The sequence below is a fragment of the Sorex araneus genome, chromosome 2 (assembly GCF_027595985.1).
Source record: "Sorex araneus isolate mSorAra2 chromosome 2, mSorAra2.pri, whole genome shotgun sequence".
In the NCBI taxonomy this organism is placed as follows: Eukaryota; Metazoa; Chordata; class Mammalia; order Eulipotyphla; family Soricidae; genus Sorex; species Sorex araneus.
In genome coordinates, this window is record NC_073303.1 from 248,022,224 (window position 1) to 248,042,046 (window position 19,823).

At 43.4% G+C, this 19,823-nt stretch overlaps 1 protein-coding gene across 1 annotated transcript; it reads left to right on the forward strand.

Annotated features, from left to right (window-relative positions):
- The first annotated feature begins 21 nt into the window (after positions 1-21).
- Positions 22-19,089, forward strand: LOC129401842 (vomeronasal type-1 receptor 4-like). Its single transcript, XM_055124745.1, is given in 4 exon segments — positions 22-321; positions 16,153-16,240; positions 18,049-18,809; positions 18,811-19,089. Coding segments are annotated over 4 exon segments (1,428 nt in total).
- The last annotated feature ends 734 nt before the right edge of the window (positions 19,090-19,823 follow it).

Here is a 19,823-nt window from a genome sequence, read left to right on the forward strand (position 1 = left end):
CTCTTTTTCTGGGTACTCAACATGCTGATCTATATCCGGGTCATTTTGACTGTGAAGGCCCCATTCAACATTACTGGAATTGAAGACTTTTATAACCAAAACTACTGTATAGCACATGATGCTGAGAAGAATAGAGTGTCTACATTCCAGGGAATAATGACTATAAGAGACCTGCTGTGTGTTCTCCTCATGATCTGGACCAGCGTGTACATGGTAAAGTTCCTCTTCAACCATCGCAAGAATGTCCGTCACATCCTTAGAAACAGTCTCTGCCCACAGTCCTCTCTTGAGATCAAGGTCACCCACACCATCCTGGTCCATGTGAGCTGCTTTGCTTTTTTTTACTGTATCAACTTCTGCCTTACCATTTATGTAGCATACCGTCATGATATACGAAGGTTAGAAAACATCGCTGTTTTTGTGTCTTCCTGCTATCCAATGGTCTGTCCTTTCTTGCTGATAAAAAACCTTCGAGGCCCCTTCCTGAACTGTACCTTTGTAAAGATGAGGAAATCTTCACAAACCACTGCCATCAGAGACTTGAAAACTCTCACACCAGCTGTGACACAAAGTTCTCAGGACAGAAAAATTCCCCTGCAAAGGTTAAGTGATGGGGGTTTGGAGAGATAGCCCAATGGGTAGGGCACTTGCCTTGCACATGCCCTGCACAGGGCTAGGAGTGATTCCTGAGCATCAGCAGGTGTGACCAGGGATTAAAAAAGGGGGGGAGGGGATGTGATGTAAAATGAAAGAAAATAACATTTTTTAATTATTGAATCACTATGAGATATTAACAAAGCTCTCATGATTGAGTTTCAGTCATACAATATTCCAACACCCAACCATTCCCCTTCCAGTGTATATTCCCCACCACCAATATCCCCAGTATCTCTCCTGCCACTGACCCTTCAGCCTGCCTCTATGCCAGGCTCTCTCTCTCTCTCTCTCTCTCTCTCTCTCTCTCTCTCTCTCTCTCTCTCTCTCTCTCTCTCTCTCTCTCTCTCCCCCCTCTCTCTTCCTCTCCCCACCTCCTCCGCCCTTTTGGGCATTATCATTTCCAATATAGATACTAAGGGGCCATTATGTTTGGTTGTTTGCCCACTTTCAGTACACATCTCCTATGCAGAGCGATCCTTCCAACCATTATTGCCATCATCGTCCCTTCTCTGTCCCAACTGCCCTCCCCTAGCCCTTAAGGCAGGCTTCCAAGTGTGGACCCTTTGTCCTGACCCATGACAAAATAACGACGTATATGGACACAGCTCCAAGTCCACAGCTCATTGTACATGCTGAGAAAAATGAAGAGCTGAATTGAATGAAACACATTATAGGAAGCTGCACTTACAAGAGGCAATTTTTCCCAGGTTTATTGGGTTACTCCAATCACAGTGCTCCCATTCCTCTGTGTTTCCCTGTAACCTCATTCTTTTTTTTTAATTTTTTTTTTTTTGCTTTTTAGGTCACACCCGTTGATGCACAGGGGTCACTCCTGGCTATGCACTGAGGAATTATCCCTGGCGGTGCTCTGCTTTGGGGCAAGGGTTTGGGTTCAGGATGGAAACATCCGAAATATGTTAGTGGGAAGGTGCAATAGTGGTGAGATAAGTGTTTGAATATTAGATGTAATCAAATATTGTGAACTACTTTATAAAATAACAAAAATAACCAAAAGAATCCTCAATTAGGGGCTGGAGTGATAGCACAGCGGGTAGGGCGTTTGCCTCACACACGGCCGATCCGGGTTTGATTCCCAAAATCCCACATGGTCCCCTGAGCGCCACCAGGAGTAATTCCTGAGTGCAGAGCCAGGAGTGGCCCCTGTGCATTGCCAGGTTGTGACCCAAAAAGCAAAAAAAAAAAAAAAAAGAACCCTCAATCAGTGAAGTAGTTCTGGTATGCAACTAACATTCTCAATAAACTTCACAACACTCCCCTAAAGACAGTTTTTTGGAGCATTTTCAGTGGTTTATTCATAACAAACAATAGAAATTAAACTACTTTGGTTCTGCTTTGAGGCTGGGTTGGGGTTGGGGATGGAAACATCTAAAATATGGTGGCGGCGCCGGCTAATAGAGGAAATATCCTTCTTTCATGGTCTCTCTCCCCTCCGGGAGGAGGCGTGGTGTCCGACGTTTTGTGGGTCCTTTGAGCAGGTATGAACTTTGTGGCACGGAAAAAAAAATGTGCTTTGAACTTGAAACAGCCGTGGGACACCTGGGCAGTCTCAGGCCGGGGCCGGAGCTCGGGCTCCGGCCGAGATTCGACCCGGGTCGCCATGCCTTTGCACAGCCATGTGGATGTAGAACGACCAGGAACCAGAGACAGCTTTAGGACTTGGGGTTCCAGCGAGTGCTTGCAACCATGTATGCAGACTGTGAACTAAGATTTTGCTACATGCTGTTCCAGAAAGGGAAATGATTCATTTTCCAACTTAAATCTCCCTGGACTTAATTACTATAATACAGAAATTGTAAACCGCGCAGCCGCTATGGCGGCCTCGCAACTTTTTTTTTTTTTCTTTTTTGGGTCACACCCAGCAATGCTCAGGGGTTACTCCTGGCTTTGCACTCAGGAATTACCCCTGGTAGTGCTTGGGGGACCATATGGGATGCCGGGGATCGAACCCAGGTCGGCGCATGCAAGGCAAACGCCCTACCCTCTGTGCTATCTCTCCGGCCCCAACCGCGCAACTTTTTATCTCTTCATTCTCATCAGTGGAAAACTTATTATCAAATATTTCCTTTTCAATAGAGCTTTATTCTTGGGGGATAAATTCCAACAAAATGAGTGAGTCTGTGTTGAAACTCCAACAACAATAGTGAGTTTTGTGTTGAAATCTGGAATGTAATCAAGGTAAAGAGAAAAGGAAGTGAAATTATCAGTCACGCAGGGAGGGTTGGGGGGTGAGGGGTGGGATGTATACTGGTATTTTTGTTGTTGTTTTTGTTTTTGTTTTGTTTTTGTTTTTATTGGTGGTGGAATATGGGCACTGGTGAAGGGACGGGTGTTTGAGCATTGTATAACTGAGATATAAGCCTGAGAACTTTGTAACTTTCCACATGGTGTTTCAATAAAATAAATTTTAAAAAAAATTAAAAAAAATATGGTGGTGAAATTGGTGTTCGAATATTAAGTGTAATCAAATATTGTCCACTACTTTAGAAATGTAAAATAAAATTTTTAAAAAATAAATAATTTTTAAAAAGATTCAGATGTGCACTAATTGGTCCTTACTGACTTATTTTCTGTTCCTTCTATTTACCATTCTCAAAGGTTTGTTTGAATAAACAATGTAAAGTAAACAGCTTAAAACAAGTAACTATTTTTGACCCCGAGCCTTTCTGTGTTTTATTTTGCTCCCTTACTGGGGAGCAGGGGCGGGGGCCTGGTGGTAGGGTCACCCTCTTGGGAAAACTTTGGTACGGGTCCAAAGGTTTGGGGTGCACTTCAGTATTCAACTTCAGTGTCAGGGGCCACGAGGATTGGTGCTGCTGACGCCACGCTCATCGGTGCTGACGAGGGGAGGCAGGAATAAAGGGAGCCCAAGTTGAAACTTGGGTCTTTTGCCAGCCTGGCCCACACCCCAGCCCGTTGAACCATTTCCGAGGCGCGTGGCGACGTTTCAAACCCATTTCAGGGGCTGGAGTGCTAGCACAGTGGGTACGGCGTTTCCCTTGCACGCGGCAGACACGGGTTCGATTCCCAGCATCCCATACGTTCCCCTGAGCACTGACAGGAGTCATTCCTTAGTGCATGAGCCAGGAGTAAGTAACCCTTTGCACCGCCGGGTGTGACCTCCCCCCAAAAAACAACTAAAACCCATTTCAAATTCAAACATAAACCAAGTTATCAGCGTTCATCTTAGGCGTAAAGAATGTATTTGCTACAGTTGAAATAGCATCAATTGAAGCTTCTCCCCTGAGTCAAATGAAGATACAAGACACATAGTTTCCCTTAAATCCAGACACCCCGATTAAAATAGAAAAAGTTGAGATCAACGCATTAGAGTGGGGAAGCAGGCTGGGCTCTGGGCTCCTGAATCACGACTAAGTTAAATCATTAAGTTAAAAATAACCCTACTTAAATTCTAAGAAACTAAAAAAAAATTATAAGAAATTGACAACGTTTTAATATGATTTCACTCAATTTCCCTTCCCTACCCCTCCATGAAGACGTCATAAACAAGAAATTGACAAACGTCTCTGATCCGGAAGTTTCTCAGATTCTCACTTTGCCCAAATAAGGAATGGAACAAGGTTGGGTAGAGCATGTCAAGGAAGATTACCCCCAACAAAAGTAAATTTAATTAAAATAATTTTTTTTTTTTTTTGGTTTTTGGGTCACACCTGGCGATGCACAGGGGTTACTCCTGGCTCTTCACTCAGGAATTACCCCTGGCGGTGCTCAGGGGACCATATGGGATGCTGGGATTCGAACCCGGGTCGGCCGCGTGCAAGGCAAACGCCCTACCCGCTGTGCTATCGCTCCAGCCCCTAAAATAATTTTTTTTATTTTAAAAAAGATCCCTACCTAACTCGGGGCATCCAGCACTATAAATCAGACAGTTCTGACCAGGAGATAATGGCTGGACAGGCGAGAAACGGGCGTTTCACCCTGTGTTCTCAGTTCCGAATCTGGCACCTGCCCCTCACAGCAAAAGCATTTCAGACACACACCCCTCCCCGGGGAGACGGACCCTGACCCAACGGTGGCTCTACCTGGACTTGGGGAGCAGGGCCAGAAGCTGTCAGAAGGAAACTGCCCAAGAGTTTCTCAGTGAAGACCCTAACCCAATCCCTGATGCCGACAGTATAGATGCCTCTACCGAACGGGTCCACACAGCGCTGGTCACCAGCCACCAAATCCGACTGCCCCCCAGAACTTCACCCTTTCCTCTCTGGCCACCAGGCCAGAGCAGCCCCTATCCTGCTGACCTGTCATCTGGGGATTCTTGGGATTCCTGGGAGGCTCGGGATGCTCGGGATTCACTGTGCAATTGCCTAGACCTCATCCTCGCGATTCAGAGTCCACGAGTAACTGACTGAATAGTAAGACAGGCAATGAGCCAAACCCCGCCCCAGGGACAAAAAAATACCAACGGACACGCCTCCTATTGGTTCACGTTGTGACCCGCTCCTCTCTCATTGGCTGTTGCTAAGGCCCAGAGCCACGCGGACCAGTTTCTAGGGGCGGGCTCAAAGGCACATGCTCTTTAGCCAGGAAACCTTTGTGCTCCTGTCACCAACTGTCACTCGGGCTGGCTCCAGCCACCAGCATCTCTTCTCTATCCTTAGAAGCTGACCCTTAGGCTACAGACCCTGTGCTTCGTCAGCGGAGCTAGTCCTCCAATGCCTGTTTGTAAGCCTTTCCGCATGTTTTGCAAAGCCCAGAACAAATACCCAGACCTTGGCTCTAACTCATTAGAGGGCCTCAGTGGAACCTGCATACCAGAGTTTTAGGAAGAAAGATCAACCTTAGGACATTTGAAGTTTAAGTTTAGCTAACAAGATCTGCTCTAGGTTCCATAAGATCCACCTGCCACATTTGTATTTGGGGTTTATCACTTTCTCACTGAGGAACTTTCTACAAAATTTGCCGTGCACGTGGCCAGCCCGGGACTTTGACGTTGGTATCGGCACAGCGAGTGTTGATCTACCCGTTACAGACGTGGCTCCCCCAAACCCTGTGATTGCGGCTCAAATAATGAAGAATCTCAAACAACCCCGCCTTTCCTTGTTTCTTTCCTTAGCATTTCTGGTTCCAGATGCAGGCTGACAAAACAAAAGGTGACTGACAGTTACCAGAATTTTACATTCAAACTAATACATGCAGCGCCTCCATCTTTGCTTTCTTTGATCTTGGAATCTTTTTAAATTTTTTTTCTTATTATAATGAATCATCGTGAGATACAGTTACAGACTTACAAACTTTCATGATTGTGTCTTGATCTTGAAATCTTTTGAGGGGAATAGAGTGTGGTTTGTAGGAAGTTCATAGCTCTTGGCATGATGTATGTAATCCCTCAATGTAATACTCAGGACGATTAGGTGTTTTACAGTTGTGACTGAGAAGTTATGTGTTTCTCAATATACATTCATTGTGTTATTTTGTTCAGCTTAAATTGTTTGTCTTGGTTACAGTAGTGTCTCCAAGGTCTTATAAACCTGTTCCCTTTCCCTGGCAGTGAGGCAAGCCAGTAGAGAAGTCCAGTCTTTGGTCCCAAAGCAGCCCCCAGAAGCCTGATGGCTGGAGTCCCCTCTGTCAGTGCAGTACCTAAGTACCTACACTCAAACTCACTGCATGCTTCAAGGGTATACCTAATAATACCTTGAATTTTTCTTTTGTTTTGAGACCTCACCTGGCAGTGCTCAGGAATTAGTCCTGGTGGGGTTCTGTAGATCATATGGGATGCAGGGATTATGCTCAGATTAGTCGCATGTAAGGCAACCACCCTACCTGCTGTACTATCACTCCAATGACTATATGTTGGACTTGAATTGGAAAATTCATTATCCCTCCATAAGGTAATAATTTCTTTTTTTTCTACGGAGAAACCTGTCTCTGAGGGGCAATATGGTTTCCCTTCCACCTTTACAATTACAGTCACAGATTGTCTTCAGTAAAAGTGGCATTGGTGTGGTAAGAACTGGAGTCGAAATTTATAAATTTATTTTTTTATTGAGTCACGGTGGGTTAGAGCATTACTAAATTGTTCATGATTGTGTCTCAGCCACACAGTTTCAACATCCATCCCTCTACCAGTGTAATTTCCCAGCAACAGTGTCCCCAAGTTTCCCGCCCACCTCTTCAAGTTATCCCCAACCCCAGCCTGTCTCTATGGCAGGCACCTCTCTTCTCTCTCTCTCTCTCTCTCTCTCATTTTAGGCATTATAGCTTGCGATAGAGATGTTGAAAGGTTATTATTTATATCACTTTACCTGATTTCAACACTCAGCACTTGTCCAGAGTGATCATCTCCAACTAGTGTTGTCATGATGGATCCTCCTCTATCTTAACTTCCATCCATTCACCACACCTCTCACCAACCATTGACCAGTCCTCCTAGCTTGAAACTTGTCCATTTAGATTCAGTTCAATTAGAGCAAGACCGCTTTACCCAGGAGTCATCTGGTCCTATTTTCCTAACTGCAGGCCTCAGGGCAGTTTAGCTTTTGTGATTTTATTTTTCTGCTGGACCACAGCTGATCCTTCTAGATCTCAGAGACAGAAACACTGTTTTCCTCTGGTTAGAGGTTGTCTCCTTAAGACATTGCCCTACTATCAGTATGTGTGTGGCCCCATGAAAAAAAATAATACCATAGATGTTATTGACAAAGGCATAAGAAAGATTGAAGACAATGTACACAGAAATTTCAGGTCAGTGATGTCCATCTATGAATATAATGATGGATATATAATATGAATTTCTCCAAACATATAGAAAGTATAGCATCGAGAGTGAACCCTGGAGCCAGACTGATGCGGGTTGTGTGTTTGTCTTATATGTGCCGACCTGGGTTGGATCCCCAGTATCCATATTGTCCACCCGTGCACTGCCAGGAGTAATTGCTAAGTGCAGAGCCAGGAATAACCACTGAGCATCACTAGATGTGACACCAATAGATGATGATGATGATGATGATGATGATGATAATAATAATAATGTCCATCATATCAACTTCAGAAATGTCTTGATGATTGCTAAATGAAGCAAGTCAGAAGAAGGATAAACACAGTATGATATCACTTGTATGTGACATTTAGAATAACTTGATGAGTAAATGCAGTGTTTTAAAAAGGTTGGTCCTCCACTCAACCTTAGCCCCAGGGTAGAGGGAGGAAAAGGAAAGAAAGAGTGGAGGGAAAGGAGAGAAAAGACAAATGAGCAGGAATGGTGGCCAGGTCCAGGGATTCAGCTACAAAGGTGTCATTAAGGAAAGGTAGAACCAAAAATCCAAACCACAGTGTCAACAACACTGAAATCAGAGACCCAAACTTTCACAACCAAACTTAGAAAGCTGCTTGTCCAGAGTGCAGGGCTGGAGGTGGGTCGGGGATATGGGAAGGAACCTGAGAACATTGGTGGGGGGACCTTGGCCCTAGAGGTGGCAAAAGCTCAACTATGAATAACTTTGGAAATCATGGTGCTTTAATTTTTTTACTGTGTTGTTTGGAAAATAAAGTTTAAAAAGAAAAGAAAAAGAAATGTCTTTGATTATTATATTTCATGGAGAAGAAAGTCAAAATGGACCGAGCATATCAAACTTAAAAATTTCTGCACTACAACGAAACAGGGGCCCAAATTAAAACCCTCCCTCACTGAACGGGAGAAAATATCTGCACAGCATTCATGTGACAGAAACACAAATATCCAAGATGTGCAGACATTTGCAAAACTTAGCAACAAAATAATACACTCAGAACTTACTCCTTGCTCTTCACTCAGGGATCACTCCTGGTGGTGCCGGGGATCAAACCCAGGCCAGCCTCGACACTGTGCAAAGCAAGCTCCCTTCCCACAATCTAAGTAACCCAGCCCCGTCCACATTGCTTTCATTGATGGTTTCAGGACCTCTGGGCCTGCCTGGAGTGATCCCTGAGCAGAGTCAAGTGTGCCACCCTCTCCCCAAAAGAAAACAAAAACAAACAAACAAAAAAAAAACGTATTTTCCCCTTTTGTACCATTCCTTTCTCTTGGGTCTCCTTTTGATGTTGTCCCACAGATCTCTCAGGCCACCTACCTTCAGATGTATCCGATCAGCTTTGCTTAGACTAGGGCAGGCAAACCTCACTCAACTTTGACCCCTCAGCCTGCCAGTTAAGTGTCTCCAGATCCAAATGTTTAAAGAGGGCAGGAGCGATAGTTCAGCTGGGAGGGCACTTGCCGTGTGTGTGGCCAACCTGGGTTCAAACACCAGCATCCTCTATGGTGCCCCAAGCCTGCCAGGAGTGATCCATGAGTGTAGAGCCAAGAGTAAACCCTGAGCACAACCAGGTGTTACCCAAAAATAAAACAAGACAAAACAAACAAGCAAATGTTTAAAGAATGGATAAGCAGGAAAGAGTCTGCTATACCCCTAAGAAGTTACAGTATTAGGCATGGAATTTGCCACAAAATAAAACTCAGAGAGGGCTGATGGAAAATTTGGTAAGAGAAGAATGAATCCAGCAATTACCTCAAGCATTATTCTACATGCATTTCACTGCTTCATTCACTATAAAATAGTATCACTTGTCCATTGCACTAAGTTGCCAAAGATAGAAGGCAGAGATTCAATTGTTTTTGTTCTCAAATGATGTTTCTTTAGATCCTTAGTATGGTCTGGCAATGGGAGAATGAGTGACAGTCCAGCGGGTAGGGTGTTCACACCTTGCAGGAGGCCCATGCAGGTTCAATCCACGGCATCCCATTGGGTCCCCTGAGCACTGCCATTCCTGAGTGCAGAGCCAGAAGAAATCCCTAGGCATTGTCAGGTATGACCCCAAAATAGCCAAAATATAAATTAAAAATTAAATTTATTTATATATGATCTAGTGATCCCATTAAAATTCAGGTTGATAGTTTTTATCCTTAAGAATTATCATTTATGTGAGCTGAAAGTAGACTCTAGACCAAACATGATGACAACTTACTACCTGTATTGCAAAACATAACATCCAAAAGAAGAGAGTAAAAGGGACTGTGTCTGCCATAGAGGCAGGGGGCAGGGGGTAAAGTGGTGGTGGCTGGAGGAGTACTGAGAACTTTGGTGGTGGAGAATGGGCACTGGTGAAGGGATGGGTACTTGATCATTGTATAAATGAAACTCAAACACGAAAGCTTTATAAGTCTGTAACTGTATCCCAAGGTGATTCATTAAAAATTTTTTAGAATTTTAAGAAAAGAATTATCATTTATGATTCTTATTTTCCTAAGTCAATTCAGACTAGGTTGTTCCACAATAAATCCCAAATTGAGAGAAGCCTTAGAGAAAAGCAATTACTCTCCAAAAGTTGTCAGAGCTATTTGATCAGCTATGAGAACTTTTAATTTCTCTGCGAGTAGCCAATTATGCCCAAGTTTGTTTTCTGCTCTGCTCCTGCAGGACTCTGAGGACTCAGGCTGATGTAATGGAAAAACTTCTGAAGTGAACACCTGAGGGGGACTTGCATTAAAAACTTTTCTAAATTGATCTAGTTGCGGCTCAGACAGTAATTTGTGGGTCCATGGGCACATCAGAAAGTTTGCTGAAAAAAAAAGTTTGCTGAGCTCCAAGTGACAAGTTCTCTGGGGACCAAGTCACTGGTGTGTTTTATAGCCCTGGATTAACACACAGGCATTCACCTGCAGCCTGGCAGAGGGTCCCGTCAACTTTGCCAGCCTCAGACTCAGTAAGTACCTCCTGTCTCTGCTCCTGCTTGAAGGGAGAGACAGGGATTTTTGTTTAGAAAAATTTCCTTTCCCTGGGCTGGAGAGATAGAACAGGAGGTAGGGCAATTGTCTTGCACTGAGCTGACCTGGGTTCCAACATCCCCGACATTCCATAGGGTCCCCTGAGCACTGCCAGGAGTATTTCCTGAATGCAGAGCCAGGAGTAACCTGAGCATCACCAAGCATGTGATTTTACAAAGTAAAACACTGGGGCTGCTGCTGTGATACATGTGTGCATTCGGTGGCCCAGAGACTCCTCCCTACCACCCCACCTCCCCAGGGCTCCCCAACAGAGAGACAGAGAGGGGATATGGGGACCACAGTCTATGGTGAAAATGGCCCCTTTGCTTGTGCCCACGTGGCCTAGCACATGTGGTGCCCGATCACATGTGTTGCCCGCATCTCCCCTCTTGAGATGTGTACTTTCATGCTTTTGTATCCAGTGCTGGGATGTGTGTAGAGCTTCCTCCACCCTTGGAGAAGCCCGAGTTCTCTCTTGAGCACGTTACTCCTACTGTTTTTTCTTTTCCACTTGTCCCTTCCTCCTTCCCTCAGAAACCTCTAAATAAAATCTGTTACTTCACTTCTAAAAAAAAATGGCCCTTTAATGCAGAGTTGCTAGCATACTTATAGAACATATGAAGGGGGGTTGAGGTAAGGACATAGGTGTGATTGGTCATTTACAGAGATAAACATTTGGGAGAGAAAATTCTTTGGGGAGATCAACTCAAGAAGACACTCTGTCTTCCAGGGTTGTTGTTTTAATCTTTCCCTCTAGTTGTGTAAGTTATAAATACTTGCAGTTGTTTGGATAAACACAGTAAGAGACAAAGATCCCAACGCTTAGTTCTCCAGGCTCTGAGAGCAAGTAAGGCTTTTACCATAAATCCCAGACTAAGTCCTCAGGCCAGTTCAGCTTGTCCTTCCCCATGGGGGTCTTGTCTCCTAGGTTGTAACAGCTCGCAGCAAGACTATACAACCATATATTTATGCCTTTTAGAATGTCCCATTTCAATGCTGGGTAGCTTTGCCACCCATCCTGGGTCCATTTCAGTCCCACGGCAGGACCTCCCTTTTGGGGTGTTAGGAACTACAGCAACTGAAGCCTGAGTCAAGTAATTATGACCAAGTAATTATGCCCAAGAGCAGAAATATCTCAGAGTCAATCTAGTCCCAAATATTAGAAGCGTAGCATTAATGGTCTTTCTGTGTTTAACAAAAGAACATTGCTCAATAGTAAAATATAAAAAGGTTAGGGAGAGAGAGAAAAGCAGGTACAAATATACAGCACTTGAAATACAAAGCAGCACAAATAAAAAGTTCAGAATTACCAGAGAGTTTTGGTTCATAAGTAATCAAGACTGACTTGGGCAACTGTGACAATGAGAGGTAAAGTATAAGGGGAAGGTTAAGGATAAACTTGAACCAGATTAGGGTTTCCAGCAAGAGCATGTTAAGCTTCTCTGGGAGGGAGAAAGGGGCAATTCACTGATGAAGCCTAAAGTACTTAGGGTTAATATCCAACACAGAGGAAAGGTTGAAGATAGACTCCAACCAAATTAGGGCTGTTAGCAAGGGCAGGGGAAGCTTCTCTGGGAGGAGGAAAAGGGCAATTCACCAGTGAAGCCTAAGACACTTAGGGTTGATATCTAACAAAGTGTGACCCAAAAAATAAAAAGGGGGGGTATTTTTCCTGATGCTATGTTTGTAGAACAGGCTTTCTATTGCCAAAGTCACCTAAGTTTCTATACTCACGTCCCTTTATACTCATGATAGTCTGGGTTTTTTTCTTCTTTGTTTGTTTTGTTTTTTGCTTTTGAGTCACACCCAGTGATGCTGAGGGGTTACTCCTGACTCTGCACGCAGGAATTCTCCTGATGTTGCTCAAGGGACCCTATGGGTTGGTAACTGTGTGCAAGGCAAGCAGGAATTACTGTGGTCATGCTCAGGGGATACTGGGGGTGGAATCCTGATCGGTTGGGTGAAAGGCAAGTGCCTTATCCACTGTACTATCACTCTGTAGCACTGTAGCACTGTCCTCCCATTGCTCATCAATTTGCTTGAGTGGGCACCAGTAACGTCTCTATCATGAGACTTCTTGTTACTGTTTTTGGCATATCGAATACGCCGAGGGGAGCTTGCCAGTCTCTGCCATGTGGGCGGGATACTCTTGCCGGGTTCTCCGAGAGGGACAGAGAAATCAAACCCCAGTCGACGGCATGCAAGGTAAATGCCCTACCTGCTTTGCTATCACTCCAGTAGCCCCATCAATTTATGATTTTCTTCTCTGCAGTTTCAACCGTATATTTTGTTATGCTTTGTATTCTACTGTTCTTTCCCTTTTATTTAGCTTTCATTGTTTGGGGGCCACACCAGCGTTGCTCAGGATTACTCCTGTCTGTGCTCAGGAATCACTCCTGGCAGGTTCCGGGGACCCTTTACTATACTGGGGATTAATCCCAAATCCACCACGAGCAAGACAAGCGCCCGCTGCACTGGACTATCTCTCTAGCCCCTTTATTGCTCTTAATCTGCATTTTCATTTAAAACTATTTTTTTTAAAACTTTATGATGACCAAAACTAGTTCTTAGAGTAACACATATACCAATTTACTAAGAATATTTACATCCTCATTCATCACTTTTACAGAAACTCTGGTCACCTTACCACTCTGATTAAACTTTGTTTTCTGAGTTCACTTTTCTGTTATTTTTCTTCTACCCACCTCTTCATATATTTCTCTTTGACATTGAACTATTCTCCCAAATGCCTTTTTTTCATGCATTCTTCTTAATCCTATGTTCTAATAACCAAAATATTAGAATTATTGGGGGCTGCAGCCACAGTGCAGTGGGGAGGGTTCTTGCCGTGCATGCAGCTAATGCAGGTTCAATCACTGACAGCCCAAAGGGTCCCAAACCCACCAACCCACTGGTAGAGAGCCAGGAGTAAGCCCTGAGTACTGCTGAGTGTGGCCCAAAAAATAAACAGAAGAAAACTAGAACTGTCTAATCTAGTTCAGCTTAATTCAATGATTTTAGGGTTGTTTGGGGATTTGTTTTAGAAATTGTAGAGTTTTTAATTTTGGTAATGATTTTCTATAACAATATCATATATTCTCATTCATAAATATTATATGCATTTGAATGTCTTTTTCTTTCATCAAAAAATGTTTCTACAAGTTTAAAAAGATTTGACCAACAATTTTTTGCATGATTTGAATTATTTTATAGTAGTTTTTATGCAGCTAATCCTCTAATTTTGTAACATTTTTTAATTGGGCTGTCATAATGATGTTTTTGTTTGAAGGCTTCAATATTAACCAATGTAGATCATTATTAACATTGGATAAAGAAATCCAACAATTTATCAATTTCAATATTAAACTTCTTTATTTTTTATCATATTATTGAAGATATCATGGAATAAAGTGAGCTGTGTTTGTTTCTATTCATACTTATGAACAAAAATCATGAGTTTGACAACTTAATGCATTTTTTATAGTTATCTTTAATCACTAAATTTTCTCTTATATTCATAGTGCTTTATAGTACAAAATTGTTTTGTTTTTTGTTTTGGGTCACACTTGGTGGTGCTCAGAGCTTACTCCTGGCTTTGAACTCAGGAATCACTTCAGGCGGGTTCAGGGGATGAAAAGGGTTGCCAAGGATCGAACTCCATCAGCTTCATGCCAGCACAGCACCCTCCCTGCTAGGCTGTCACTCCGGACCTATACAAGACTTTTGGCTCTTTGGTTGGTCGGTTTAGCTTTTTGGGTCACACCCAGCAATGTTCAGGGGCTTCTCTTGGCTCTGCACTCGGGAGTCACTCCTGGTGGTGCCAGGGGACCTTATAAAACACCACAAACAAAAGGGTTAGCCTCATTCAAGGGAAATACCCTACCCACTAGACTCTCAATCTAGCCCCAGGAATGAGATTTTTCAAGGAGAGATCTGCCTGTCTCATTTGTGATGTGGTAATCTGACGTATTTTGCCAAATGTGAAGTTAATTGTGTTAATGTTTCCTAAAGTTATGCAATTTTCATTTTTTTGTGAATGCCCTGATTGCTTTCATTATTTTCGTTATACTTCTTTATGGGTTTGCTTTTAGGCCACACTCAGCCACACGCTGAAGGTGTACTCCTGGCTCTGTGCTCAGGGATCACTCCTGATCTGGTGCTCAGACAATATGTGGTACCAGGGATCAAACCCAGGAGAGTTGTGTGCAGGGCAAGTGTCTCCCCACACCCCCACTGTGGTTTTGCTCCGACCGATTTTGGTAGTTTATTAAGTAAATTGATTGAAACAAATTCTTCTTCAAATTAATCCTTTTACTGTGTTTCCGTCATGACTGTCCATACTTGGAAATGTTCTGCAATCTTTGCTTCTATCTAGTAAAAATTACATCTCCCAGAGAAAAATATAATGACTTTATTCTGATTTTTAATGATGATTTTCTTTCCTAGCCACACCTGGTGATGCACAGGAGTTACTCCTGACTTGTTCACTCAGGAGTTTCTCCTGCTAGTGCCCAGGGGACCATATGGGATGGCGGGGATCAAGCCTGAGCTGGTCTAATGCACAGCAAATGCCTTCTCGCTATACTATGGCTCCAACCCCTATGAAAGATTTCTTTAGAGCGAGCAGAGTAAGACTGTGTGAGGAAGGCCAGGACCAGAGTGAGAATGAAGATAAATGAATGTGAGAGTGAGCGGATGGGTACTGAAAATGGCTTTCCTCAGCATCGCACCACCAAATGGGGCAGAGGGTGGGTTAGGCAGTACCACAGCTGTCAGGACCTATGAGGGAAGACAGTGATTTCGGTTCAATTAACGTTTCTGCAGAAAAAAGACAGAGGTTGTAGGAGGATGACGAGTGTTTCAAAATGAGTGACTGAGAATCAGCTGGAAGTGGGCTTGGGGTCAAAGGAAACATCCCAATCCTCTTGTGTGTTGTTTCAGGGGCAGGAAGGAAAGAGACCTCCACAAACAAAAAGTTTCTTCTTGTGATTATTTTGTTTATTTAATTCATTTTTTATTGAATCACAAAGAGATAGTAACAAATCTTTCAAGTGGGGTTTCTGTCATACATTGTTCCAACATGCATGCCTCCATCAGTACAGTTTCCACCACGAATATCTCCCATATCCAACCTACTATGAGACCCCCCTCCAGCCTGCTTCTCTGGCAGACATTTTCCTTCTCTCTCCCTCCCTCTCTCAGTCCCTCTTTCTCTCTCCCTCCCTCCCATTGCCCTCCCTCTTCCCTTCCTCCAGCCTCTCTCTCACACTTTCTCCCTCCTCTACCCATCTCCCTCTCCCGCTCTCTCTCTCTCTCTTTCCTTCTCTGTCTGTCTCTCTGTCTCTGTCTCTTTTTTCTCTCCCTTTTTATGTGAATTGGAGCTTGCAATACAGATACTGAGACGCCATCACACTTGACCCTTTACCCACTTTCAGCACACATCTCCCATCCAGAGTGATCCCTTCCAGCCATCATTGTCACAGTGGTCCCTTCTCTAACCAACTGCCCTCTCCCCCAGCCTTGAAACAAGCTACCAATTAGGAGCCATCCTCCTGTCCCATATATCTACTGTCCATGGCTGTTAGAGGGATACCGTGTTTTATATCTTACAAAAAGAGTCCAGTCATTCTGTCCCTCACCTTCTGACTATTTCACTCAGCATGATACTCTCCATATCCATGTATTTAGAAGCAAATTTCATAACTTCATTTTTCTTACAGCTGTATGGCGTGTGGACCACAAAAGGCTCCTCTCCCTCCTCCAGCCTGAAGTCCAGCCGCAACACAAAGGGGATCTTGGAACCTCAGAGTACTTCCCCAGAATTGCCTCCCTCATGTTTGTTTTGGGGTCACACCAGGCAATGCTCTAGTCTCACTCATTGCTCTGCACTCAGAAAACACTCCTTGCAGTGTTTGGGCAGCAATTGGGACGTGAGGGATCGAACCCAGATTGGCCACATACAAGGCAAATGCCCTACCCCATGAAAGTTTCTTGACAAGCTGTGACTCATGGTAGAGAAGTACATGAAGATAATGTCCAGGAGACATACTGAGACCTTAACCAAAATACCTTTGAATTCATGGACACAGCAGGAGATTTGGTAATGAATACTAAGTTGAGGGTAATTGACCCCTTAACAGGAACCGCAAGGTCAGGATAGTCCCGTAAGAATAACAAGTTTAGACCAGAGGACAGAAAACATGAAGATCAAGGTCAGAATAGAAGAGTTAATTGTCACTTGACTCTATCCTTAAGGGGGCTGCTGATTGGCTGTGTGAAAAATCCGGGTCTCGATCTTCATGTGCCCCTTAATTATGCCGAGTCTACTCACAGTGCTGAACGTGACTGTCAACTTCCACATCTTTTTGCATGATGGGAATCAGGATGCAGAAAAGATATGGATGAATAAATGGCTGCTCTGTGTGTTTCCTGTTTGGGTGACCCTAAAGCTTGAACACTCCTGATGTATTTGTCGCATTCTATGTGACCAGTCTCACTGGTCAGGGCTCTCAAATCGAACCATTTTGGAGCACTGGAGGTAATGATAGAAAAGATTCAGAAGAGAAATCTGCAGAATCAGATAGTCTGTGATACTCTAAGATGGAATCTGTGGAGAGGGAAGAATCATTTAATGTAAAATGGGGATCCAATGCTATGATTAAAACAACTTGAAAGGAGAGTGAAGGTACTCTGGGTAAGGCATTTGCCTTGCATGTGGTGAACCAGGGTTCGATCCCCGGCATCCCATTGAGTCCCCTGAGCACAGATACAGGTAATTCCTCAGTCCAAAGCCAGAAATAATCCCAAAGATTGCCAGATGTGATCCATAAAGCAAAGTAGGAAAAAAGACTTGAATGATTTTCAATTTCATGGGCATATTATATGAAAGCACATTAAAGCTGTCAAGTTAAATAGAATAAATTTAAGCTGCATTTGACTTAAATATAACTATAATATGAAATATATAATTGATTTTAAAATTGCTCAACAAGATACTAAATTTAATTCTCTGAAAATAGTCAACTGGAATAATTTTACAAAAACGAAAACAACAGGACCAGAGACATAGTACAGCTTGGAGGGCACTTGCCATGCGATCCCAAGCATCCCATAGGGACCTCCAGTCATGTCAGGGGTGATTCCTAAATGCCGAGCTAGGAGGAACTGACAAGCATTGCTGGCTGAGACACTAAAATCAAAAACAAAAAAACATGAAAGCAATAACTCCTTCTCAGTGATGTCGGATAACCTTCTTAAAATTATTTTACTATAATTCTTTATATTTTTGGGACTGGAGTGATAGCACAGCAGGTAGGGCATTTGACTTGCATGTAGCCGACCCTGGTTCGAGTCCCAGCATCCCATCCATCGAGCACCGCCAGGAGTAATTCCTGAGTGCAGAGCCAGGAGTAATCCCTGAGCATCGCCAGGTGTGACTTTAAAGGCAAAAAAATAAATTAAAATTAAATTAAATAACTTTATATTTTGAAAAATGACAGGGTTTGCAAGTTCTGCTGAACAATGTTAGTTAGAACATTTAGTCACATTGATGCCAGCATATTGTGATATTTCTCTCAAGTTTAACAACAAATCTGTTATTTCTTTTTTTTCTGCAGGTCTTTACCAAATGAACAAGGAAGCAATAGACACAGTAGTTCTACAAGAAACAGCTTGGGGAGTATTATTTTTCTTCCAATTCATGATTGGTTTTGTGGGCAATTTATTGTTGCTCATGCTATATGTCAAGAGATTTCTGCAAAGAAAGAAGCCAATAGACTGGATATTTACCCACTTAACTTTAGCCAACATGATGACAGTTATATTCGCCGGGACTCCGGAATTAATATTTTTCTTTGGAATAAGAATCTTTCTGAATGACACTGGTTGTCAGGCAGTTTTGTTCCTGTACAGAGTGGGCCGGGGTCTTTCCCTCTGCACCACATCTTTCCTCAGTGTGTTCCAAGCCATCGTGATCACCAACAACCATGCTCAGTGGGCGTGGTTCAAATCAAACATCTACACATGCATTTCTTCTGCCTTCCTCTTTTTCTGGGCACTCAACATGCTGATCTATATCCGGGTCATCTTGCTATTAAAGGCCCCATTCAATGTTACAGGAATTGAAGAAGTTTATAACAAAAAATACTGCATGGGACATGACACTAAGAAAATGAAAACGGCTGCATTTGTAGGAGGAATGATTTTAAGAGACTTCCTGTGTGTGTTCCTCATGGTCTGGACCAGCGTGCACTTGGTAAACTTTCTCTTCAACCATCGCAAGAATGTCCGGCACATCCTTAGGCACAGTCTCTGCCCACAATCCTCTCTTGAGATCAAGGCCACCCACACGATCCTGGCCCAAGTCAGCTGTTTTGTTTTTTTTTTACTGGACCAACTGCTGCCTGACCATTTACCTAACATTCAGGCATGAGGTACAAGGGTTAAGAAACATCACTGTTTTTGTCTCTTCCTGCTATCCAGTAATCTGTCCTTTCTTGCTGATAAAAAACCACAAAGGCCCCTTTCTGAGCTGCACCTATATAAAGAAGAGGAAATTTTCTCCACAAACCACTGCTGTCAGAGACTTGAGTTACTCTCACACCACATGTGACACTAAATGCTCGGGACAGAAAAATCCCACTGCAGAGGTTAAGTGATGGAGGGCTGGAGAGATAGCCCAGTGGGTGGGGCACTTTACTTCAGAGGATTGGCCTCTTGCCAGGAGTGATTTCTGATTACAGAGCCAGGGGTGAGCCCTGAACATCAGCAGGTGTAACCAGGGCAAAAAGCAGGGAGTGTGAGGGTTTTGTGGTATAACACAAAAGAAAATAATATCTTAGACAGACACATATCCAAGTCCACAGCTTACTCTACAGACTGAGATCAATGAATTGTGAATTGAATGAAATACATTGTAGAAAGCTGCACACATAAGTGAAACGTTATTTCCATCTTTCTTGGGAAAGGGGATTCACATCTGGCTGTGCTTGGGCCTCCAACGGGGTTTGGCTGCTTATAAGGCAAGCACATTCCCCTCTATACCCTTCCTCTCATCCCTGCTTTATTTCATTTGTAAAATGATTTTATATATTCATATTTGACAATATTAAATTGGCTCCTTGGAAACAATTAACCTAATGTGATACATTCCGCAGGTAATGGGGTACTGGAGATCAAACCCGTGTCACCTGTGTGCAAGAAAAGTGTTCTACTGTGTATGTCTCCAACCCCAGCAAAGTCCTCTGATAGAATAATAGTGGGGTAGGGTTGGGGTTTGAGTGCTAGTACGGAGGGCATGGTGTTTGCCTTGCACATGGCCAACGAGAATTCAACCCCCGGCATTCCATATGGTCAACTGAGAAATTCCTGAGTGAAGATCCAGGAGGAACCC